Source organism: Pleurodeles waltl, chromosome 5 (genome assembly GCF_031143425.1).
Source record: "Pleurodeles waltl isolate 20211129_DDA chromosome 5, aPleWal1.hap1.20221129, whole genome shotgun sequence".
Classification (NCBI taxonomy): domain Eukaryota; kingdom Metazoa; phylum Chordata; class Amphibia; order Caudata; family Salamandridae; genus Pleurodeles; species Pleurodeles waltl.
The window spans coordinates 1,385,331,180-1,385,357,504 of NC_090444.1; the positions used below are offsets into that span (position 1 = coordinate 1,385,331,180).

A 26,325-nucleotide genomic window follows, 5' to 3' on the forward strand; every position below is an offset into this window, starting at 1 on the left:
ATAGTGATGTAGATAGAATCCAAGAAGAATTCAGAGTCATGGTGATGATTGTCCCAGAGGATCAGATAGTGACTGGAGATCCTACTAGGTGTGTGGATCCTTACGTTGAAATTGGTGTTGGTGACAAAGTAATCAAACATTTGGTGGATTCTGGAGCTCGGATCACAATGATTACTCAAGAATTGTGCAAGGAGGTTTGGGGAGAGAGAACTCTCTGTGCACCTGACAGAGCACCTGTCTCCTATGAAGGGAGAAAGATTGAATTGGCTGGTTATTTCAAAGATGTACTTGAATTTAAGGGAAGGAGAATTTTTGGCAAGGTTTATGTGGCGATAAAGGGACTAAACATATTAGGTTGGTTCGATCAAGGTTCATTCCAAATGGTTTTGAGGCCAGGCACTAAGGAACAGGTATCTGTTGTAGAATCAGGTGATTATGCAGCCAATCTGATAAAGGATTTTCCTTTGGTATTTTCGGAAACGTTGGGCACCATTGAAGGATTTACTCATGTGATAAAAGTAAAGGAGGGAGCCATTTCAGTGAAGCACAAATTTAGGAGTGTACCATTCAGTGTGCCGGACAAATTGGAAAGGGAGTTGAAAGATTTGTGTTTGAAAGGTATCACTGAACCTATAGATTCCTCTCTGTGGTTGTCTCCCTTCGTTATTGTAAGGAAGAAAAATGGTGATTTGAGAGTCTGTGTGGATCTGCGCAGTTTGAATAAACATATTTGGGCAGACTTGCATCCTTTACCTAATATTACGGAAATGCTGGCCACTATTGGTGAATCAAGGTGGTTTTCCAAGTTGGATCTAGCTGCGGCATATCATCAGATTGTTCTAGATCCAGCCTCAAGACATCTTACTGCTTTTGTTTCACCTTTGGGCACATTTCAGTATTGCAGGATGCCTTTTGGGTTAGCCTCAGCAGCAGCTGTTTTTCAGCAAGTAATGTCTCAGATGTTAAAGGACATAAAAGCTGTAGTTGTTTTTCAAGATGATGTTTTGATCCATGCAGTATCCAAAGAGGAACATGATCACATTGTGAGGAAAGTGTTAAGAATCATGCAGGAAAAAGGAGTGGTTCTCAAAAGTGAGAAATGTCAATTTTTGCGTAATAGAGTTGAATATTTAGGACATGTTGTTTCCGAACAAGGGATCGAACCCAAACCAGGGTTAGTCAAAGCGATTATGAATGCTTCTCCACCATCAGACAAAACAGGATTGAAGTCTTTTGTTGGTTTGTGCGAATTTTATTCACGGTTCATGAGTGATTACGTTGCTAATACTAAACCTTTGACACATTTTTTAAAGAAAAATGTTTTTTTGCTTGGAGTAAGGATTGTCAGGAAGCATTTGAGTGGATCAAGTCGCAACTAGTTAGGCCTAAAATGTTGAAACCTTTTGATCCAGACGTGCAGTGTATTATAACTGTTGATGCAAGCAGTTTCGGTGTGGGTGCTGTGTTGACTCAGGCGAAAGAAGGTACAGAACAAACTGTCGGATATGCATCAAGAGTTTTGAGAGGATCTGAATTAAACTTTTCTGTTATTGAAAAAGAGTTGTTGGCATGTTGGTGGGCTATAAGGAAGTTTCATCCGTATGTCTGGGGAAACAAGTTTGTGTTGTGCACAGATCATAGTCCTCTTATTCCTATTTTAACAAAAGACAAAATCAGAGAATCAACACCTCGCATTTCTAGATTAGTCACAAAATTATTGCAATATGAATTTGAAGTCTGTTATGTTCCAGGTAACAAGAATGTTAGAGCAGATTTTCTATCTAGATTTCCACTGGTTGAGGATGCGGGTGTTGATGAGGATGAAGATGATGTTGATAACTGTTTTATAGCAGCTGTTGATCTGGAAGATATGTGTGCAATAAGTGAATGAGTGGAAGAGGGAATTGGCGAAAGACTTGGTATTGGCTCAGATTGTAAAATTTATAAAAGAAGGGTGGCCTAGAGAAAGAAATGTGCCTATTCAATTCCAAACCTTTGTCAAGGTGTCAGGTGAAATGTCAGTTGAGGATGACATTCTGATGAGGGGTGAGAGATTTGTTCCCCCGGAGCCTGAGGAAAAGAATAGTTGCTGCTGCGCATGAGGGTCACTTGGGCAGGACACTTACTAAGCGCAGATTACGTGAAACGTTTTGGTGGCCTGGAATGGACCAATGTATTGATGTCTGTGTGGATGAATGTGTGATCTGCAACAGTTGTGAAAAGGGGTTCAAGGTGAGGACTCCACCGTTACAACCTATTGAACTACCCGCTAGGCCTTGGGAAAAGCTGGGAATTGATCTTATTGGTCCTTTCTATGCTTTGCCAAGTCCATGTAGATTTGCTGTAGTCTTAATTGATTACTATTCTAAGTGGCCTGAAATCAAATTTATAAGTGAGCCTTCATCATAAAATGTAATTGAATTCCTGAGAGATGTATTTCTACGGGAGGGGTTCCCTTCGGCCATTGTTTCTGACAATGGTGTGCAATTTGTTAGTCAGGAATTTAAAGAATTTTTACTAGAAGGTGATGTCAAACATATAAAGAGTTCACTATATCATCCTCAAATCAATGGCCTTGTAGAGCGCATGAATCGAGTATTGGGAAATTGTGTACAATGGACTATTGCTAACAAGTCAAATGTTCAAATTTCTGTACGGACTATGCTTTGGTTTTATCGCACAACCCCCCCATTCTTCTACAGGTGTTTCTCCGTTTGAACTGTTGCGCGGAAGGAAACCATCTTCAAGGATCTGTCCTGGTTGGATGTTTAAGTGGGTGAAACGAAGTGATTTGAGTGTAATTGATGATGTTGTCAGAAATAATGTCCGGAGAGCACAAATGAGGCAGAAGGAATACTTTGATTCATCAAAGAGGGTCTACCCCCATCAATTTGAAGTAGGGGACAAGATTAGAATCAAACTTCCTGCTCACAGGAAGAAAGAAGAAAAGAGATTTTCAGAACCCATGATAATTGACAAAGTATGTGGTAATGCTGTTAGGGTTAATTTGCGGAATTGGTGGAATGCTGACCGGGTAGTTAAAGTCAAGGAAATTCCTTACAAAATGTGTAAGTCTGATCATTCTATGGAATGCCTGAACAAACCATCTCACAGTGAACCGGTTACTGATGAAACTAATCCAACGGATGTTGAAAAAGTTGTTTTTGAACGTTATGTACGCAGGAGTAGCAGACAAAGGGTGAAACCTTTGAGATACCGTTAATTCTGTGACATGTATTTGAGTTATGATTTTGTGTTTCATCTTTCTTCATGATTTGTATCTTTAATTTTATTTTTATTTCTTTTGTTGTTATTGTTTCTTCTGAAGACTGTTATTTTGATGTGCAATGGTAATGGAAAAATTGTTATTTGCTCGTTTGTTACGTCCCGAGCTCGAGACAGAGAGCTCGAGACACTGGGAGTCGAGAGGACGGTTGAGGCGGCAGCTGCGACATCGCAGCGGTCAATATTTTAATAAAAGAACTTATCTTCATCTACACTTGTAGTCTTGCTTACTACAGTGTCCACTCCAGCTAGAATTCATTAGGGGTGGGACTGGCATGAAGTGGGCACACCTCATAATCTGACTAATTTTCCTGCCTGTTCTGCCATCAAAAGTGGGATCAGGCCATCTGGAGAGACCTAAGTCACATTACAAAGGTGGCTTGTCCTTTGAAGCTCCCCGTCCTGAAATGTTCATCCTGCCTTGGTGAGGTGCTAACACTCCCACCCAGTGCAGGTTTTTGTCTCTGGCTCTCAAGAGCGCTGGCTCTCACTTTGGGGAGTCAGAAATGTGTCACAGGTGGATGAACAGGTCATGACCAGTCAATCAACACACTAGTAGTTGGTAGGTTTTCAGGGGGCACTGCTAAGGTGCGCTCTAGGTGCAGTTACTAATAATTCCCTCACTGGCATCAGTGAGGGTTTATTAATCTGAGATGTTTCATACCAAACACCCCGATATTCAGAGAAGCCATCATGTAGTTGGGAAACTCGTAGTGACCTGTGTCCAGCAAATGCATTTAAAATGGCTTCCCTGGTCAATTACTATGTCTGAGAATCGACAGACATAGCAAGGGCATATCTGCTTGTGCAGTTATGCCCTCACATGTAATATAATGCACCCTGCCTTAGGGCTGCAAGATCTGCTAGAGGGGTGACTTCCATATATTGCATGCAGTGTTTAGGGGACATGGCACACAGGCTGTTTTAACTTTATTCTCCACCAAAACATGCAGCCTGCAATGGTAGCCTGTCATGTGATTTGTGAGGGGTCCCTTAGGCAGACACAATTTGTGCTGCAGCCCTTAGGGACCGCCTTCAGTACCCCAGGCCATAGATACCAGGGATACTATTTACTAGGGATTTACAGTGGGTGCTAAAGGTTTTGTCAATTGGGAAAAACAGCTGTGCAGTTTTGAGGGAAGAGATCTGGCACTGGGGACCTGGATAGAAGGAACTTAATGCACTTTCATTCAAAATTACACCAGAACCCATACAAAAAGTGGGGTGAGTGAGTGACCATGTCAAAAGAGGCCCTTTTCTCCACTCTACACTCTTCATGGATTAGACATTGGTATAAGGTGGTTGGGTGGGGATTTATATGTGGTGGTTATTGTTCATTGTTTTGATTTTGTACCATATTATCGCTATCCTCCAAGTCATCATGGTCAGATTAATTTGGGAAAATTCAATAAAATGTGCCTTTAAAAAAAAAAAGTGAGAGTATAATTGCTGTTTTGATACACATTGTTGATACTGTATATGATAAGGTTTGCTGCAACTAAGGAAGATGCTTTCCTGAATAAGAGAAACAGAGTTCTATAAAATACTAATTAAAACTGGTGTTGCCTTTCGCTCTGTGCAAAATGGTGTAAGAACAGTTCTGCACTGGGTACATGTGCACCTCAATGTAGGTATTGTTAATATTTTTTCTATATGGGAGGATACGTGGCCTGGTGGCTGGAGCTGCTGATCTTGGGACCTGGTTTAAATCCTAGCCTCAGCAACATATTGAGATACTGGGCAAGCTAGTTAATCTCCTTGTGCATAAAAATAAGAAATGTGATGTGTAATAATTATTAGTGTAATTCCCACTGAAGAAAAGTCATCCTTTTTGCCTTGATCACCCCCATTTTGTGACTGATGGTGGGTGTAACTGACTCTAAAAGTGCTCTGGGCTCTGTTAACCAACTCTAGGGTCAGTGCTCTATCCTCTAAAGGTATATGGCAAGTGGTATACTTCTATTTGGCCAAGACAAACTACCTGCAAGTCCTTAGTATATAGTGGGGCATGTAGGTTTAGAGATCCCAGTGGACTTAATGCACCTAAGTGCAAAGGCAGATCTGTCTTGCAGGCTCGTTTTGAAAAGAAGATGTGTCCAATATTGACTTTGGGATTATAAGTATTTACAAAGTCCAAAACTACCTTTTTAAACCTCAAATGGCACTCCTCTGTCTTAGGAGCTCTAAGGTAGGGTGCCTTGTTATTAAAAGCAGGGACAATATACAATGGGGGTTATTCTAACTTTGGAGGAGGTGTTAATCCGTCCCAAAAGTGACGGAAAAGTGACGGATTTACCACCAGCCGTATTACGAGTCCATTATATCCTATGGAACTCGTAATACGGCTGGTGGTATATCCGTCACTTTACCGTCACTTTTGGGACGGATTAACACTCCTCCAAAGTTAGAATAACCCCCAATATGTTTTATATGCCCTGGTAAGGAAAAACAGCCAAAATCATTTCCCTATTGTAGTACTGCTAGTCCCAGAGGCTAACAGAGGAATGTTTTGTTGAAATTAATAAAATCTAGCTTTTGAGTGGATCAAAAGTATCAAAATAATGATTACAAAAAAACAACAACTTGCCGAGGTCAGATATTATAAATATTACAGGAAAGTAGTTTTAGAACATTCTTTTATAATGGGGTCTTTGGTGGGCAGTCAGGTTACCTGCTGTCCAAACAAGGACTCTTACTCTAGTCAGGGCAATGGAGACACACTTAGATTACCCCGGCTTACTCACTTGGTAGACTGGCACAAGCAGTCAGACTTATTTCAGAAGCAATGTGTGAAGTATTTGTACCAACACACACAGTAATACAGTGAAAGCACTACAAAATAGACACCACACCAGTTTAGAAAAATAGGCAATATTTATCTAAATCAAACAAGACCAAAAACATCAAAATTCCAAGTACACAAGTTAAAATATGAATTTTCAAAAGAATAAAGGTCTTAATCTATAGAAAACAATGGAAATGTTGATTTTGCCCAAAGTACCTGGTTAGCATTACAAATAAAGGCGCACGGGCGACCGTGTGTCCGAAAAGGCAGCAATGCGTTGATTCCTTCCTCTAAAGGGAGGCTGCACGTCATTTCTTCTCCGGTCGGCTCGGTGATGCTTCATTTTTATACCTCATAAGAGAGTATAGTGTCGATTTCAGGACAGGGCACCTTGGATATGCGCAGAGCCGGGTTGACTTTGATGCCCAGGGACGAAGCGTGGAAAATCTGGTCGCTCAGTGTTAGAAAACCACGCTGCGTTGCGTTTGCGTCATTATCAGCAGCCGCAGGGTGAGTGTTGCACGTTGTCTCTCCAGCCACGATGCATCGATCTCCCAGCCGCGATGCAGGTGGAGTGTCGATTTTGGCCGCAAAGTCGGTGGTGCGTCATTTATCAGCCGCGTGGCAGATGGTGCGTCGAAAATTTTCACACAAAGCGTTCTGTGAAGAGGAAGTCTTCGATGGCCCTGAGATTTCAAAACAGGAAGCAAGCTCAGTTCAAGCCCTTGAAGATTCTTCAAAAGCAGGAATATACCACAAAGTCCAGTCTTTGTCCCTTTTCACAGGCAGAAGCAGCAACTGCAGGATAGCCCAAACAAAGCAGTCACAGGCAGTGGCAGCACTCCTCCTCAGCTCTTCAGCTCTTCTCCTTGGCAGAGGTTCCTCTTGACTCCAGAAATGATGTTGAAGAAATCGAAAGTCTCGGGTTCTGGGTCCACTATTCATACCCCTTTCTGCTTTTGAAGTAGTCCCTGTTGTTCAGAAGATCCTGCCTTGCCCATGCTAGACCAGGCCCCAGACACACATGACGGGGTAGAAGACTGTGAGAGGGCAGACACAGCCGATTCAGGTGTAAGTGACCACTCCTCCCTCCACTCTAGCACAGATGGCTCATCAGGATGTGCATGCTTCACCTCAGCTCCCTCTGTTTTACTGTCTACAGGGAATTCACAAACAGCCCAACTGTCAAACTGACCCAGAGAGGCAATTGAAAAACAGGCAGAGTCACAGAATGATTGAAGCAAGAAAATGCCTGCTTTCTAAAAGTGGCATTTTCAAACCAATAATCCAAAAACCAACTTCACTAAAACATGCAGTTTAACATTGTGAGTTCAGAAACCCCAAACTCCATATTTCTATCTGCTCTCAAAGTGAATCTGCACTTTAATACTATTTAAAGGCAACCCCTATGTTAACCTATGAGAGAGATAGGCCTTGCTACAGTGAAGACTGAATTTGGCAGTATTTCACTGTTAGGACATGTAAAACACATCAGTACATGTCCCACCGTTAACATATACTGCACCCTGCCCAAGGGGTTACCTAGGACCTCCCTTACGAGTGCATAACATATATAAAAAGGGACGGTTTGGGCCTGGCAAGTGTGCACACTTGCCGGGTCGAATTGGCAGTTCAACACTACACACACAGGCACTGCAGTGGCAGGTCTGAGACACGTTTGCAGGGCTACTCATGGGGGTGGCACAACCAGTGCTGCAGGCCCACTAGTAGCATTTGATTTACAGGCCCTGGGCACCTCTAGTGCACTTTACTAGGGATTTACTAGTAAATCAAATATGTCAGTCGTGGATAAACCAATCACCAATACAATTTACACAGAAAGCAAATACACTTTAGCACTGGTTAGCAGTGGTAAAGTGCCCAGAGTCCTAAAGCCCACGAAAACAGGTCAGAAGTAAAATAGGAGAAAGGAGGCAAAAAGTTTAGGGATGACCCTGTGAAAAGGGCCTAGTTCAATAATACGATTCTGAAGTGACCTAAGAAAAACTGTAGCAACCTCTTGTGATTGGTCAGTCTTTTACAGCCTGAGCCAAGCTGCTACCTGAGTAGGTGCGAGGAGGCCTGGGTCTGAAACAATACAGCCATTTGATGGGAGGACATTTTCTTCCTGGAGAAAACAGGGAGGGAGAGGAGAGGAAGGGGGCTGGGGATATAAGTTGGACTTCAAAGGCAAAAGAATGGATATCATAGGATCTATGCCATCCCCTACTTCGTTGACCCCAGCCAGATGGGAGCCCCCCCTTATTCGATTAGGAGAGGGATTGGAAGAGAAGTGTAGTCAGATGTTAGCTACACCTCACGGTTGGGTTACCAAGACATACAATCCAAGGAGATACTTTCTCCATTTTGACTTTTTTCAAAAGAGTGCATTCTGGGTCAAACATATGCCACACTTCACTTGAAGTGTCATAGTAGAGGGAGGTAACTTTACTCCCACTGGTTGGGGTGTCCTCAATCTCTTGCCTGCCCAAAATGGAGAATAAATAAGAGAGAGCTGCTGGAGCCTCTAAGAAAACTTCTTGGAAAAAAGAACGGCTGCTCTGCTTGACCCTTGATGCACCACAGAAGGAATGCACTCAGAAGGACTGCACCTGCTGCACTCTCAAGGCTCCACAAAGGGCTATGCCTGACTCAAGGAAAAGGAGTGAACCCCCTAAGCAGCAACAAGCTGAAAGAAGTCACCCACAGCAGACAAACAGAGGACTACCTCAGCTAGCCAGCTACATCTGGAATTTCCTGGGCTACATAGGTGCATTGTGGGAGATTGAGTCCTTGACCCCCCCCTCCTTCATGATGCAATCCAGAGTTTCTGAACCCTTGGCTGCAGCTTCTGGACACTTCTCTTCCTAAAGGAACCAACAAGGAACGTGATCTGAATGTTTTGAAACTTTCCATAAAGTTTGCTAAAAAGAAAAGCTCCAGAAGCAGACCGGCTCGACGTTGAGAGTCAAGCCGCAGCAACTGTACCATGAATCAGCCTTACTGTGCTGGTCTGTCCTGCTAAAAGCTCTGGAGCTCCTCCTCGTCAATGTCAAGGACAAAGACTTGCAGAGGTTCACCAGGGCACTGAGCTGCAGAAGGTCACGGTCAGCGAATCAAACTCTGCGTCCGAGGAACCAAAGGACTCAACATCGAGGGAAAAGCTCCAAGAAAAAGACTTAGGGCCTGATTTATAGTTTGGCAGATGGTTACTCCATCACAAATGTGATGGATATCTAGTCCATCGTATTACTATTCCCATAGGACATAATGGAATTGGAACACGGCAGACAGGATATCCATCACGTTTGTGATGGAGTAACCCCACCAGCCAAACTCTAAATCAGGCCCTAAATATGAAGGTAACTGTTGATCTGGAACTAGCGCTCACCCTATCAGACCTGCGCTCCATCATGGTCAGCCTAACACTTTGACTTTGTTCTGGTCCAGTGCGACCAGATAGCCATACATGTCGCCTTATGCTTTTTGGTGCTTGAATGCCCAATTTTCTTTATCTTTGAAAATTCATTTCTCCCGTTCCCTACACAAATTTTTTGTCATTTGGTTGTCATTTTAAAGATAAAAATATTCTCTATTTTTATAAATTGGTGTTAAGATTTTTATTGTTTAATGTCTTTTACTTCTTTACTATTTGGGTGATATTAAATGCATTACACATACTCCCTAAGCAGCAACAAGCTGAAAGAAGTCACCCACAGCAGACAAACAGAGGACTACCTCAGCTAACCAGCTACAACTGGAATTTCCTGGACTACATAGGTGCATTGTGGGAGATTGAGTCTTTGACCCCCCCTCCTTCATGATGCAATCCAGAGTTTCTGAACCCTTGGCTGGTGCTTCTGGATACTTCTCTTCCTAAAGGAACCAGCAAGGAACGAGATCTGAACGTTTTGAAACGTTCTCCTAAGTTAAGCCTGCCTGCCCGTTTGCTTAGCTATCAAGGGTTGAGCAAAGATTAATTTATTAAGATTTAATTGGACCTATTAGGGACTGTGGTGTTGTTACTAGCTTAGGGCGAATACCCCTACCTACTAATAATCCACCTTCCCACACCCACTTGTATTGTCTAGATCACCTACCATGTAATGTACAGTGCACCATTTCTTCCTAGTTAAGTTTGTGCTATGTACATACTTATACAGACATAGCATTTTGTATAGAGTGTTTGATATTTCTAAGCATATTAATAAACAGATGGTACTTACAAATAAACTGATTAAGATGGATCAGCCTCAAAAAGGATGAAAGGCTTGATCTCCCATCCTATTCCATCTCATAGAGATCCTTAAGGCACGTATTTGGTTGTGAAAAGCTTTCTTAAAAGCCTAATGATGTAGAGGACCACAATGCAGGGCTGGTTCACAAAAACTTTAAGAATATCAGCTAACAAAATAAGTAGAAACTTCTATGGGGTTTGCCCATGCTCACCTGCCCCTGTTTTTAGTTCAGTGGAATATATTAAAAATACCTAACAGTGTCCTTCTAGGCAAGAGCAGAAGTGTGCCCAGTGTGTTTAATTAACAAAGAACGTTACTTACACTGATAAGAAAACGTCCTGTCTGCGAAAGTGGGTCCATTGATGGTATTGGCAGGTGATCTTTGTTTAGGGCCCTTTTGGCTTCAAGTCCAGAAGTGCAGAGCCGACCACCCTCTCATTGTGAAATCTGTACACTGTCTCCTATCAGCACATTCTCTTTGTAGTGTGTTGTGTGCTTTGAATGGCATCTGGTGACTGCACATTAGAAACTATGGTGGCTATTCACAAAGGTAAACTTACACAAGTAAATCTACACATGTACGTTTACTCTTTCACAGGACTATTCACAAATGTGTGAGCAATTTACACAAGAAACATTACTCTTACCCTTTTGAGTAATTTTACTACTTTTGGCTATTCATAGAGTCAGTGTTTAACATTACTCAAAAGTATATATGTGACAAAAGTTAAATAGTTAAAAATATATGTAAATTTAATTTAATGTCGAAAATATATAAAAATTGTATATAGTTTTAAATGAAAAAATTTTATGGGAAGGCAATTTGGCTCTCATTACTACCATGGCGGTCGGTGTTAAAGCGGCGGTAATACCGCCAACAGGCCAGCGCTTAAAAAAAATGGGATCACAACCACGGGGGAAAACGCCAACACAGACAGCCACTTTAGCACTCAGACCGCCACGGTAGTAGTAACAAACACCACGGCAGTCGTCGATAACAACCAGGCGGAAGACAATGTGCCGCCCATCCCATCACAACCCACCTATCCGCCAGCTCTTCATGGGCGGTATCAACACCATCAAAAGCACGGCGGAAACACTACTATGAAGGGAAACCACTCACCTCTCGACATTTAACGAATAACTAGGATGCCATGGAGCCCGAGTTACAGGTCCTGCCCATGCTGGTATACCTCCTCATCTACCAGGAACACCAAAGACGGTGGCGATAACAACAGTGAATACTGCACAAAGTACACAAGGGAGGGGGGAAAGAAAAAGAGAGTGACACACACACGCCCACCCCCAACACCATACACACAAACAGATCCAACAACATTACATATACACCCCGTAATGCCCAGAAGAACACAAGGACAAAAGGAATTGAGTCAAACCAGTGATATTTTAGAAATAGGCAGATATACTATAGATATGTTTTGAAAAACAGTATTTACAAAAATATACAATATGAACAGAAGGCCGTACATTGTCCTTCACAAATGTTCGTGGGCCACTGGGCCAAAAATCATGGGCCAAGGCCACACTTGACACCTGCCTCAATACGGAGAGAACACTGCAGGGGCATCAGGTCGAAAACACACAGGCACCTCAGTGGGATGGGGAAGGGGTGCACCTCAGCCGGAAGATGGTACTAAGCCACTGCTCGTGGAGGGGGCTACATGCTCACAGCGATGTCCTGGGGAGTGCAAAGCCACAGTCTCTCTAGTGGGTGGGTTGCCCACTGCTTGGTCCTGGGGAGTGCAAAGCCACAATATCACAAGTCTCTCAAGTGGGTGCTTTGCCCACTGCTTGGTCCTTTGGGAGTGCAAAGCCACAGTCTCACAAGTCTCTCAAGTGTGTGCTTTGTCCACTGCTTGGTCCTGGGGAGCGCAAAGCCACAGTCTCACAAGTCTCTCAAGTGGGTGGTTTGCCCACTGCTTGCTCCTGGGGAGTGCAAAGCCACAGTCTCTCAAGTGGGTGGTTTGCCAATTGCTTGCTCCTGGGGAGTGCAAAGCCACAGTCTCTCAGGTGGATGCCAACTTCCACCGGTTCTGGAGGGGGCCTTGTGTCCAGTGTGCCTCATCCTGTCAAGGATAGGGTGAGTGGATGTATAGCTCCACTGATTCTGGAGAGGGGCTTGGTGCTCAGTGATACAGTACTTGGGGTGTGCCAGTTCACATTCCCTCACCTGGGTGTCTGAGGCATGAGATTTGTAGGTAACAGGTAGCATGATAGTTCATGGAGGCAGGGCTAGACTCCATCCTGCGGCTCCTAAGGCTGCTAAGTGGTGGTAGTGCCGGTGCTGGTGCGGGTGCTGCCAGTGGTGGTGGTAGGCTCCAGCCTATCTCCTGCAGCCTCGGACAGCCGCCCACTGGGGCTGCTGGTGCTGGTAGTGGTCCTAATTTCAGCGGTGCAGGTGGCGGGGCTGCTGGCGGTGCTGTCCGTGGTGCAGGTGCCGGTGCTGCCAGTGGTGGAGGGAGGTTCCAGCCCTTTTCCTGCAGCTTTGGACGGCTGCCCACTTGGGATATTGCTGCTGACAGTAGTGGTGGGTGCGGCGGTGCTTGCTGCGGGGCTGCTGGCGGTGGTGCACGCGGTGCAGGTGGCGGCGCTGGGGTCCTGCTGGTGGGCAGCAGGGCTTCACCTGCATCCTCCGTTGGCTGAAGTGCTTTGCCTTCGGTTTTCTGCCACTTCCTCACCTTGGCAGATGCTGTTGTGCCCTTGGCTCTGGCAGCTGGAGTTTTGGAGGAGTCCTTGCAGGGTGGGTTGTGCTCCTTGTCCTTGCTGCATGCTGTGTTGTAGGAAAGTACCATCTTGCCTGGCACGTTACCCCCATATTTACTTGTGTGTCAGTTTGTTTTTGCCAATGTCACTGGGATCCCACTGGCCAGCACCCCAGTGCTCATAATTTGTGGCCTGTATGTGTTCCCTGTGTCAAGCCTATCTGTATCACTGAGGCTCTGCTAACCAGAACCTCAGTGTTTATGCTCTCTCTGCTTTTAAAATTGTCACTACAGACTAGTGACTATTTTCACCAATTATGATTGGCACACTGTAACACCCTTATAATTCCCTGGTATATGGTACCTAGGTACATAGGGTATTGGGGTTCCAGGAGATCCCTCTGGGCTGTAGCGTTTCTATTGCCACCCATAGGGAGCTCAGACAATTCTTACATAGGACTGCCACTGCAACCTGAGTGAAATAACGTCCACATTATTTCATAGCCATTTTACACTGCACTTAAGTAACTTATAAGTCACCTATATGTCTAACCCTCACCTAGTGAAGGTTAGGTGCAAAGTTAATAAGTGTGAGGTCACCCTGGCACTAGGCAAGGTGCCCCCACATTGTTCAGGGCAATTTCCCCCACTTTGTGAGTGTGGGGACACCATTACACGGGTGAACTACATATAGGTCAATACCTATGTGTAGCTTCACAATGGTAACTCCGAACATGGCCATGTAACATGTCTAAGATCATGGAATTGTCCCCCCAAGACAAATCTGGAACTGGGGTGCCAATTCCATGCATCCCCGGGCTCCAGCAGGACCCCGGGTACTGCCAAACTAGCTCTCTGGGGTTTTCTCTGCAGCTACTGCTGCTGCCAACCCTCAGACAGGTTTCTGCCCTCCTGGGGTCTGGGCAGCCCAGTCCCTGAAAGGCAGAACAAAGGATTTCCTCTGAGAGAGGGTGTTACACCCTCTCCCTTTGGAAATAGGTGTTAAGGGCTGGGGAGGAGTAGCCTCCCCCAGCCTCTGTAAATGCTTTGACGGTTACAGATGGTGCCCTCCTTGACCAGTTCAGGGAGCCCCCAGCCCCTGCTCTGGTGCGAAACTGGACAAAGCAAAGAGGAGTAACCACTCTCCTATCCATCACCACCTCAAGGGGTGGTGCCCAGAGCTTCTCCAGTGTGTCCCAGACCTCTGCCATCTTGAATGCAGAGGTGTGAGGGCACAACTGAGACCTCTGAGTGGCCACTGCCAGCAGGTGACTTCAGGGAACCCTCCTGGTAGGCTCTTACCTGGTTAGGTAGCCAATTCTCCTCTGAGGGCTATTTAGGGTCTCTCCTGTGGGTTTCTCTTCAGATAACGAATGCAAGAGCTCACCAGAGTTCCCCTGCATCTCTCTCTTTGACTTATGCCAAGGATCGACCGCTGACTGCTCCAGGACCCCTGCAAAACCGCAACAAAGTAGCAAGAAGACTACCAGCAACATTGTAGCACCTAATCCTGCCGGCTTTCTCGACTGTTTCCTGGTGGTGCATGCTCTGAGGGCTGTCTGCATTCACCCTGCACTGGAAGCCAAGAAGAAATCTCCTGTGGGCTGACGGAATCTTCCCCCTGCTAACACAGGCACCAAACCTCTGCATCACCTCGGGTCCCCTCTCATCTTGACTAGCGTGGTCCCTCGAATACAGGAGCTGGATCCAAGTGACCACGACAGTCCAGTGGTCCTTCTGTCCAAATTTGGTGGAGGTAAGTCCTTGACTCCCCACGCCAGACAGTAATCCTGTGTACTGCGTGATCTGCAGCTGCTTGGGCTTCTGTGCACTTTTGCAAGGATTCCTTCATGCACAGGACAGCCCAGGTCCCCAGCACTCCATCCTGCATTGCTCAACTCGCTGAGTTGACCACCGGCTTCGTGGGACCCTCTTTTGTTGTGTTGAGACGATCGCCATGCTCAGAATTCTTGAACGCCTGTTCAAGTGCTTTTGTGGATGCTGCCTGCTTCTGCATGGGCTCTCTCTGTTGCTGAGCGCTCCCTCTGTCTTCTCCTCCAAGGGGCGACCTCCTGGTCCTTCCTGGACCCTGGCAGCCCCCATTATCTTTAACTGCGACTCTTGCAGCTAGCAAGGCTTGTTTGCGGTCTTTATGCGTGAAAAGAACTCTGCATCCTCCAGCACGCCGTGGGCCATTTTCTGACCAAGGGAGAAGTTCCTGGCACCTTCCGTTGTTGCAGAATCTTCGGCTTCTTCCACCCGGAGGCAGCCCTTTTGCAACTTTATCCGGGGTTTTGTGGGCTCTTGCCCCCCCTGGACACTTGAGTGACTCTTGGACTTGGTCCCCTTCCTTTGCAGGTCCTCAGGTCCAGGACTCCGTCTTCAGTGCTTTGCAGTCAGTTGTTGCCTTTGCAGAATCCCCTATCTCGACTTTACTGTCTTTCTGGGGTAGTAGGGTAACTTTACTCCTACTTTTCAGGGTCTTGGGGTGGGGTATCTTGGACACCCTTAGTGTTTTCTTACACTTCCAGCAACCCTCTACACACTACACTAGGCCTGGGGTCCCTTTGTGGTTCGCATTCCACTTTTGGAGTATATGGTTTGTGTTGTCCCTAGGCCTATTGTCTCCTATTGCATTCTATTGTGTTCTACAGGGTTTGCACTACTTTTCTAAGTGTTTTACTTACCTGATTTTGGGGTGTGTGTATATTTTGTGTATTTTACTTACCTCCTAAGGGAGTATATCCTCTGAGATACTTTTGGCATATTGTCACTAAAATAAAGTACCTTTATTTTTAGTAACTCTGAGTATTGTGTTTCTTATGATATAGTGCTATATGATATAAGTGGTACAGTAGGAGCTTTGCATGTCTCCTAGTTCAGCCTAAGCTGCTCTGCTATAGCTACCTCTATCAGCCTAAGCTGCTAGAACACTACTAATCTACTAAAAAGGGATAACTGGACCTGGCACAAGGTGTAAGTACCACAAGGTACCCACTATATGCCAGGCCAGCCTCCTACACTGTCCCCTTCTTCACCTTGGCAGGTGGCGGAATGGTTTGGTCCTTTGCATGGGTTGGTGGCACACTGGCTCTCCTGAAGGGTGCCCGCTTTCAGTCTCTGGGAGTTGCAGCTTCCACAGCGGACGGCGACTTGGTGGCTGAGGTGCTGGCCTGGGTTCTGGACACCCTGGCCCGAGGTGAAGGATGGAGGGGGGGAACAGGAGGGGGGAAGGAGCAGGGAACAGGTCAGTGTTTGCCAGGAAAAGTTTTTAGACACATTGGGGCAGGAAGAGGGAGAGGGATTGGGAGTGGAAGAAGAGGGAGTGGTTGTAGGAGGTGTCTGTCTGCTGAGTTTGGATGAAGGTGCATGGACTGGATGCTTTTGTGGGGTAGATGGCTGTTGGGTGGGTGGGTGCTTGCATTTGTGTACTTTGGGAGGAGGGGTCACAGACACACTGGGAGAGGACACAGGGGACATGTGCATGGTTGTGGGGTGGTGACTGCCAGTGAGGGATGAGTAGTGATTGGTGTGCTTGTGATGGAGGTAGTGGATGATAATGTAGTGCATGCAGGTGTAAGTGGAGACGATACTGGGAGGGAGGTGGACAACGAGGAGGCGGGGGATACAGTAGAGGCAGTGGATGCTGGTGTGTCTGCATGGGTATGGTGCTTGTGTGAGTGCCTGTGAGATGACGTGTGGTGCTTGTGTTTGCCTGAGCCACTTCTATGTGTTGATTTGGGTGATTGCTGGTCTGAAGGTGTGCTTGGGATAGGCTGCGGTTGAGGGGATTGGGACTGGGTAGAGGAAGTTGGAGGGGGGAAGCTAGACAGAGGGACAACAGTTGCCATCACTGCTGAGGCCAGAGCCTGAAATGCTCTCTGTTGGGCTGCCATGCCAGAGTGAATGCCCTCCAGGTATACATTTGTTTGTTGCAAATGCCTCTCAACACCCTGGAAGGCATGCATTCAGAATGGTTGACTGCCCAACAGTGAGGGATCTCAGGAGGTCAATAGCCTCCTCACTGACGGCAGCAGGGCTGACTGGGGCAGGGCCTGAGGTGCCTTGGGCGAAGGAGATGTCCACCCTCCTGGGTGAGCGGGCATGGGAAACACGCTGAGGGGCTGCTGGAAGGGCGGTACTGGTGGGGGGGTGGCGGCTGTACCGGTTGATGGGGTGGGCACAGAGGTATCCGCCACCGCCAGGGAGCTTCCATCGGAAGAGGAGTCGCAGTCTGTGGTCTCCCCTCCTGTCCTCGTTGTGGTGCTCCCCTCGCCCTCCGTCCCACTGGTGCCCTCACCGTCGGTGGATTCGGCCTCTGGGCCCATGTGGGATGCAGCTCCCTCCGTCGCCAGTGTTGCTACTCCTCCACCAGATGATGCTAATGCACATAAGGACAGGGTGACAAAACAAAAAGGGGGGGAGAGACAGAGGATACACTTGGTCAATGCCAGCAACACCACTGCCGTTGGCGTACACATCACACAGGGAGCAGCCCTATGCACTAGGCCATGCCCAACCAGTTACTAAGAGAGTCAACAGCCCATGGGGTACAATGCCTAACGCCATCAGCTGCAACCCAGAAATCCACAGGACCCTGCCCAGTAGTAGATGCCCACTAACACTATTGGGGTAGGTGTGCTTCAGAGCCCGCCAAACAAGGGACCAACCCTGCCATCTTCGCCCTGGCCTAGGGGCACCCATAGCCCCCAACCAGGTAACTCTTAACGCGCGCAAAGAAGGAGTCAGATTCTGTACTCACCCCCTTGTGGCTGCTGTGATTCCTTCAAGCGCCCATCCAACTCCGGATAGGCCTCCGCCAGGATGCGGAACATCAGGGGGGTTATGGTGCGACAAGTACCCCCTCCTTGTTGGGAGGCCAGCCCTAGCTGGGCCTCCGCCGTCTTCTTTGCCCAGTGGTGCAGGTCCTCCCACCTCTTGCGGCAGTGGGTGCTCCACCTGTCAAAGACCCCCAGGGTCCGCACCTCCTTAGCGATGGCACGCCAAATAGCCTTTTTCTGGTGGGCGCTGGCCTGCAGGGAAAAGACAGCACAAAAGGTAATTAGTCACCCGTCCAGACCGTCACACTCATGGCCCACCAGATGCCTCCAATCTCTTGACGCACATACATTGACCACCTTAAATGCTGCACTGTGGCCCGGACGCCTCTGCCCCTCCCCTACATGTGGCTTACATACACAGCACTCCCTACATTCATGGCCCACGCATCATGCTCACAGTGTACTCACCTGTTTGTCTGGAGGACCGTAGAGTAACGTGTACTGGGGTAGGACCCCATTCTCCAACTCCTCCGCAGTGAAGGCAGGGGCCCTTTCTCCAGATACATGAGCCATTGTCGCTTCCAGGCACAGGTCACAGCAGCACTTGCAGTGTAGGTCCTCTCTTGTTGAAGGCCAGGTACAAAGTGAATGGATAGATAGAAAATGGCGGTGACGTCCGCGGCGGTGTGTACCGTCACCCCCTGAGTACATCCCCATTGGCTCCTGGAACCCATAGGGCCCAATGATAACCAATGCGAAGTTGCGTCATAGACGGCCTACCGTGACGGTGCACAACGCTAGTGCAATTACCTAATTTCCACTTGTCCCTCCTCACAGGTCAGGCATCCGCCATTTCAGGGGGCCACAGGGCATGGTACCTAACTGCATCACAGCATACATTGGCACAGCAACTGATTTTCGGATTCACATTTTGTTTCTGAAAAGTATCGAACTCTGCATCAGTGCAATAGATGTGGGAATATGACCCTCTGCTCACCGTTCTCTTCTATAGGCTTCAACCGCTGAGGCTGAATATGAGATGGCGGCATCCCCCAGTGTACAGACCCCTGGTGGACCTTGCAACAATGGAGGACAGACACATTACCATTACCTACAGACTTGATCGTGCCACAATCCAGGAACTGGTGCCCAATTAGAGCCAGACCTGATGTCAGCTATCTGGCAGCCCACTGGTATCCCCCCTCTAGTACAAGTCCGGTCAGTGCTCCATTTCCTAGCAGGTGGTTCCTTCCAAACAACAGTGGCCATGGCATCAGGGATGTCTCAGCCAATGTTCTCTAACGTGTTAACAAGAGTGTTGTCAGCCCTGCTGAAACACATGCAGAGGATTTGGCCACAGTGAAAGCTGACATTTATGCCCTGGGTCCTATCCCCAACATCACTGGTGCCACTGATGGTACACATGTGGCATTTCCTAACCCCCCGGAGAAATGAGCAAGTTTTCTGGAATAGAAAAAGCTATCACCCTATGAATGTGCAGATGGTGTGTTTGACGGACCAGTACATCTCCCAAATGAATGCCAAATACTGTGGTTCAGTGCATGACACCTTTATCTTGAGGAATAGCAGCATCCCATATATGATGGGCCACCTCCAGAGGCACCTGGTGTGGCTAACAGGTGAGCCTAAGGTCCCCAACCAGTATATATTAGTGTATGGGTATGGGGTTGTCCCTAAGAGTGAGTGTGTGGCTAACAGGTATCCCTTGATGTTTAACAGGTGACTCTGGTTACCCCAACCTCTCATGGCTACTGACCCCAGTGAAGAATCCCAGACAAGGGCAGAGTAACGTTACAATGAGGCACATGGGCATACAAGGAGGATTATAGAATGGACCTTCGGCCTCCTGAAGGCCAGGTTCCAGTGACTCCATCTGACAGGTGGATCCCTGTACTACTCAGCCAAGAAGGTGTGCCTGATCATTGTTGCATGTTGCACAACCTGGCCTTGAGACGCCAGGTGCCTTTTCTGCAGGATGATGTGCCTGGAGATGATCTTGTGGCAGTGGTGGAGCCTGTGGCCAGTGAGGAAGAGGAGGCAGAGGAAGAAGATGTTGACAACAGGAGCAACATAATTAAGCAATACTTCCAGTGACACACAGGTAAGACATTGTACATTCACTTTACATTTCCTCTTACCCTATGTCTATGGCCACTGACTGTACCCTTTGGCATCTCTATTTTCAGATCCCTGTGCCGCACTGTGGCTCCTGTTATGTATACTGCTGCCCATCCAAAGGTCATTCCAAAGTATATTTCACTGTACATTTGAGTTGCAATGCTTTGATAAAGTTTTATTAATTCATTTGTGAATCATTTGACAGACTCCAGATTTGTATTTGTTCCAAGGGTGTTTATTTAAGTGCTCATAAGTATAGGGAGATGTGCAATGGGCTGGGCTGATGGTGGAGGAAAGTCTAGGGTAGAGTCCAGTCTCTTGGTATCACAGGTGCATTTTCTAAGGGGGCATGGGAAGTTGAGCAATGGCAGTTCAAGGTGGACAGGGTGACAGAGTGGGACAGAAGGGTGACAATCAGGAGAGTCTTATTTCCTGGCGGGGGTCTTGGCAATGTTCTCTAGCTTCTGCCTGGATTGCAGGGACCATTTGCAGGGTGGTTCTCCTTCTGCAGGGGGTGGGGTGCTGGTGGCCTGTGGTTCCTGTGGTGGTGCCTCCTGTCCACTAGCGCCGGCGGAGGTGCACGGCTGGTCATCAGTTTGGCTAGTGTCAGGGATCCGTTGTTATGCCACTGCCTCCTCATGGTCTTTGCCATTTCAGCCAGCACCCCAACAATGGCGACCAGGATGGTGTAGATGTTTGTTAGGTCATTCCTGATCCCAAGGTACTGTCCCTCCTGCAGCTGCTGGGTCTCCTGGGAAGGGTGGTATGCTCCCAGGATGTTGGAGAGGGGTTCCCTGGGCCTGTCCTCCCCCTGTCGCACAGCAGTCCTTCCGTTTCCCTGTTGTCCTGTGCCTCTGTCCCCTCAACTGTGTGCCCACTGCCACTGACCCCAGGTCCCTGATCGTCCTTGGGTTTGTGGGGTTGCCTGGCGTCCCTGTAGTAGTGGACACACTGCTGACTGACGTGTCCTGGGGACAGTGGCATGGGCCCGCTGGGTGGGTACTGTGCCGGTGTTTCCTGAGGGGGGAGGCTCTGTGGTGGTTTGGGACTGTGACAGGGGAACAGACTGTCCAGAGGTCCCTGATGGGCCAGGTTGGTCATCCTGATCTAGGTGTCCAGAGCTTCTGTCGTCACTGTGGGCCTCTTCTGGGGGGGGGGGGGGGGGGGGGAGACTGGATGTAGCTGGCACCTCCTCTCCGGTGACGTTGAGTAGGGGTCCTGTGGGGATGTAAATGCAGTGTTATTGTATGTGCGTGTGCCATCTTGTGCATGGGTGTGTTTCCCTGTATGGTTGTGATTTCCCTGTCAGCTTGGCCTTGTGTGAGTGGTGATTTTGTGGTCTGAGTGAATCTCTGTAATGGGCATGCTGTGGTGATTGGTGTCCATGCAGGTCTGTGTTGGGGGTCAATGCTTTGGTGTTGCATGCAGGGCTTGGTATTAGGATGAGTGGGTTGTGATGGTGGAGTATGTGTGAGATTGTGACGTGATAGGGGTGAGGGTAGGGGTAGGGGTTTGTAATGGCATGCAGGTGGCAGGGGGATAAAGTAGTAAGGATTTGACTTAACAGAGTCCAGTCCTCCTGCAACTCCTGTGACGCCCTCAGGATGCATGATCGCCAAGACTTGCTCCTCCCATGTTGTTATTTGTGGAGGAGGAGGTGGGGGTCCACCGCCAGTCCTCTGTACAGCTACCTGGTGTCTTGCAACCACAGAATGCACCTTCCCTCATAGGTTATTCCACCTCTTCCTGATGTCGTCCCTTGTTTTGGGGTGCTGTCCCACAGCGCTGACCCTGTCCACGATTCTCCTCCATAGCTCCATCTTTCTAGCAATGGACATCTGCTGCACCTCTGATCCGAATAGCTGTGGCTCTACCCGGATGATTTCCTTCACCATGACCCTTAGCTCCTCCTCTGAAAACCTGGGGTGTCTTTGGGGTGCCATGGTTGTGGTTTGAGTATATAGGTGTGAGGGTGTGTGAGGAGATGCGTTGGGGTGTGTGGTGTGAGGTGCGTGGATGGTGTATGGCTGATGGTGTTCTGTGCGTCTGATTGAGTGGGTGCTCCTGTCTTGTGTCTCTCTCAGTTAGCAATATTTATTTTTTGTGGAAGGGGTTGTGGGTGTGTGTTTAATATTGGTGTTGGTGTGTGGGTGTGGTGTGTGTAGGTGTGTGTCAGGTGTGTGTAATTTGAACTGTGCAATGTGGTGGTGTTTTGTAGATGTGTGTGTGTTTTGAGCGCGGCGGTGTGTACCGCCAATGGTTTACCGCGGTTGAAAGACAGCCGCGGTGATTCGTGGGTTGTGATACTGTGGGCATATTCCTGTTGGTGTAACGGTGTGGATTTGGATATCGCCAGTTTATCACTGACCTTCGGGCTGGCAGAATTGTGTGGGTGTCTGTATAGTGGCGGATTTCTCAGTGTGGGTCATAATCACCGTGGCGGAATACCGCCGCAGGCATGGTATGTTGGCGGCTATCAGCACGGCGGTAGGCGGCGTTTACCGCCAGGGTTGTAATGAGGGCCTATGACATTTGAAATATAGCCTAATGTATAATGCCTTTTTATATTGTATCATATGAACACATTTTATTTTACTCTAGTTCTAGATAGGAATGAGATACAAAGGTCATAGTGTTTGGTTTGCAGGTCTAAAACCCAAATATGAGGTGCATTTGGATAAATCTGGAATTCAAAAAGAACAGATGATGGACAGATTGCTGAATAATGTCAAACATTCACCCGCAGTCACAGATCTGAGCCTAAATCCATTGTATCTTTGCTCACCACACCACTCCATTTTGGACTCAACCATATGCAAATAAGTCTTGACCCTACCACCAATGGGACCAGTCCAGGCCAGGTCCTCCCTGGACTGGATACAAGCTTCCTGGGACCGGTTTCAGGTTATCATTCCTCATCAGCCAGGCTAGCTTGAATCCAGTGGCATACCAGGCATGGGACCCAAGTCTTGGCATATCCTTCCCACTTAGAGCGACAAATTCAAAAAGAACAGATGATGGACAGAATGCTGAACAATGTCAAACTTTCACCCAAGTCACAGATCTTGGGCATAGGATTTAGGCTGAGATCTGTGACTTGGGGTGAAGTTTTGACATTGTTCAGCATTCTGTACATCATCTGTTTTTAGATCTGAAATTCTACATATGTAATAACTAGGCACATTTCCCTTAGGCAATTTGTGAGAAGGCATCTTTCATTTACTGCCTCCACCAACCACCCAGCCAATATTCCCTGTCTGGTTGTGATAGCTTTAGGACGGTGGCGCTGATTTTGTGTGTTCTGCCAAAAACATATATTACCATTGGTTTTAACTAATTAGTTAATATGACCATTTAGTAAAGTCATGATTGAAGGTGCAGAAAACGCTCCAGTGATGTGAAAGTGAACTACCACATGTGGGTTGCAGTCTGAAAATACACCACCTACATACATGACTCAAATGCATTTCACTAGAAATTGTAGTCTGGAGGGGATGTGGTTTAAAAGATCAGCAGTAAAACATACAAAGAGAAGTGCATATTTCATTTAGAAAAACGTACTTTTATATATTAGTTACTAAGCCTCTAAAGTATGCCTTTATGCCCACAAAGCTGGGCGCTTATCACAGTCACGGCTCGCTGAGACTGCAGGGTGGCGCAGCGCGCGAGAGGTAGGGGGAGAGGGGCCAACGACCACACATACCATTAAAAATATAAATATAAAAAACACCTACTTCTGTGATGCGACACTCCGTTCCCCTGCTCTTCCGTCTCCTCCAGCACAGGCTACCAGCCTGCCCCGTGGCCAATCCTGACGCTGCTTATAGCAGCATCAGGATTGGCTGGGAGCCCCCAGCCAGGGAGCTCCCAGGCAGACTGGGAGCCTGTGCAGGCTCTCTCCAACCCAGCAACTGTGTTGCTGGGCTGAAGGGACCCTTCTGCGCATGTGTTTGTCTGGCCCGAAACGGCCGGCCAAACATGCATTCGCAGTGAGGGGGAGTGCTGAGCACTCCCCCTTATTGCTCTCACCCCTGTGGCCCCGCCCCTTCCCCCCAAACTATAATAAACATGGTTTATTATAGCTTTTGGGGAAAAGGTTTGCAGCTGCCGCTGCTGGCGGGGATGATGCTCCTCTGCCCTTATGGAGGAGCCACCCCTGGCTTATAAATATATAAGGGGGGATAGTGGATATTGAAAAGATATATACCCCCACAGAGAACAGGTTCAAAAAGTTTTTTTGCCACAATGCAGGTAAGGCTACATTTTCCATCAACTGACATAGTAATGAAATATCACTTCTATCTAGATTTAGGAAAATTATGGCGCCCTTTGAAAATGTATTTTCCACTTTACTGGTATATACTATGAGCACTGAACATGGATAACCTGCGTGGGAGAGGGCTGGATCAATTGGCAAGAAGAACTGTAGCTTGTAGAGCTCTTCCTTCAAAGCAGAAATTTCAAAAGAGACAGCTGCAAAAATGATTCCTAGAGCCACGCTAGACTTTCTTCTGTGCCCCAGAGGACAGGAAAACTTATCTTCATAGGGAGTGGCTAAAGACAAGGATAGCACACCTGCAGCTGTTGAAAGTGAAGGTGAGAATTCTGAGGGTCGCGTGGTGCAGAGCAGAAGCGGTGGGCCATACGCCTATTTATGGTTGGAGTGGATGAAGGCTTCTCCCAAATCGCCAGGACCGGCGACAATAAGGCTTCACTGAAAGGCAAGGGTTCTGCTGAAGCTGAGAATGGCAAGAGGACCATTTGGTAAAGTCATGATAGACGGTGCAGAAGAATGTTGGTTTTAGTCTTTGCTGAAGGGAGTTGTAAATCCAACGTCTCCACAGATGTTACCATAATTATATGTAGAGATACTTCATCCAGCGTTGGGGGCCCAGATAGAAACTTCATGGGAAGTTTTGGGGTAGGATCCAGGTCACTTGATCTTCACAGGAGTTGAAACTCTTGCAGGTGATCTTTGCCTTCATAAGGGAGGCACTCCACAGGGTTGGAAGGAGTCTGTGCCAAAAATGTCATGGAGGTGAGCTCTATATGCCTATTTTTCTAGTAATTATTGGGCTTCCCTACAGGAACAGACTTTTGGATTGAAGTCAGCTGCCGTTACCCGGGGCACCGTATCCGAAAGCGGAGGTGGAGGAGGAAGTGGAGGCACCACTGTCCATGAAGTCAGTTGTGATGCCAAGAACTGGCGCACTGGGTCGAAGCAGGGAAGAATCACATTGGGTCACTAGGCACTGTCTGACCAATGTTGGCTGGAATGCCAGAAACACTGTAAGCCGTGTTGGAGGCAATGGGCCTGCAAGGGTGCCTAAGGGGGTTGATACCTTTGCAAAAAAATGTACAAGTTAAGGAATGTCATAGAATATGAGCCGGAGCCAGGAAGTCAGGAAAGGGCAGCACCAAAGGAAGAGATATGGTCGCATTGAGGGCACAAGCCCCTTTGGAGGTCAATTGGGAGCCAAGATCAAAGGAAGAGCAGAACTCTGGGGAGGAGCCTTTACTTGGTTCCATTTCGCCAAGCTGCCCTCTATGTCAGGAACACAAAAGCATTTCCTGAAATTGGTCATATCTATGTCAATAGTATCCCAAGTTCACGTGATACTGCTGTAAGGGCTGAATCAGGCAGGAGTTACATTTTGCAGGAAGCCCAAAAACATACAAAATAGGAAAATAATGTGAGTTAGGCTGCTAAGGCTAGGCTTTCACAGATCCATTCTCCGATCCTCCTCAGCATATCACAGCAGAATGAAACTTCTCCTGTGAGCACTGAACGTATATACATGTAATCTTAATAGAATCATCACCATATGACCCCCACTAAAGCTGAAATCAAAACCGCAACACTGACATAACTAAAACAAATATGCCTTACCTTGGGCTGGATAAGCATTATCTCCGAACCCAGAGCCTTTGCTCCAGATCTCGCACTGTAAACTATAGATGTACATTTACAGAAAATTCAGTGACATTCTATTACATTACCTGTTGAGTTTGCACTAACTTGTCAACAAATTGGCTTACTTCCCTCAAAAGCAGGCAAAGCAGTGGTTTTCTCATCAAATTGCATCTTCCCAGCATTACAAGACAATCTGCAATCGAATGCTGTGCCTGAAACTGATTAGAAATAACAATGTGATGGTTTGCACTACTTCAAATACCTATTTATCTTCAGACTAATTAACCTTTATACATCTTGAGATCAATATATGTTTCATTGGAGAGAAATGACTCAGGTAAGGAAAATATTATTTTCTTTTCTTGTCTATAATGGCTTGGGGGGCATTTTTAGAAGCCTATTCAGCTGGAAGATCCTGTATCTCCAGCAAGGAGGCAACATAATAAAGGATGGCAGTTAT

General features: G+C 47.2%; 1 protein-coding gene across 1 annotated transcript in view; it reads right to left on the reverse strand.

Annotated features, from left to right (window-relative positions):
* The window catches only part of MEI4 (meiotic double-stranded break formation protein 4), a 344,734-nt gene that overhangs the window by 106,590 nt on the left and 211,819 nt on the right, over positions 1 to 26,325 (reverse strand). The window contains exons 4-5 of the mRNA XM_069236621.1: positions 25,971 to 26,083; positions 25,842 to 25,903 (exon numbers count right to left, since the gene is read on the reverse strand). Coding sequence (XP_069092722.1) covers positions 25,842 to 25,903; positions 25,971 to 26,083 — 175 coding nt within the window. The remainder of the gene's footprint in view (positions 1 to 25,841; positions 25,904 to 25,970; positions 26,084 to 26,325) is intronic.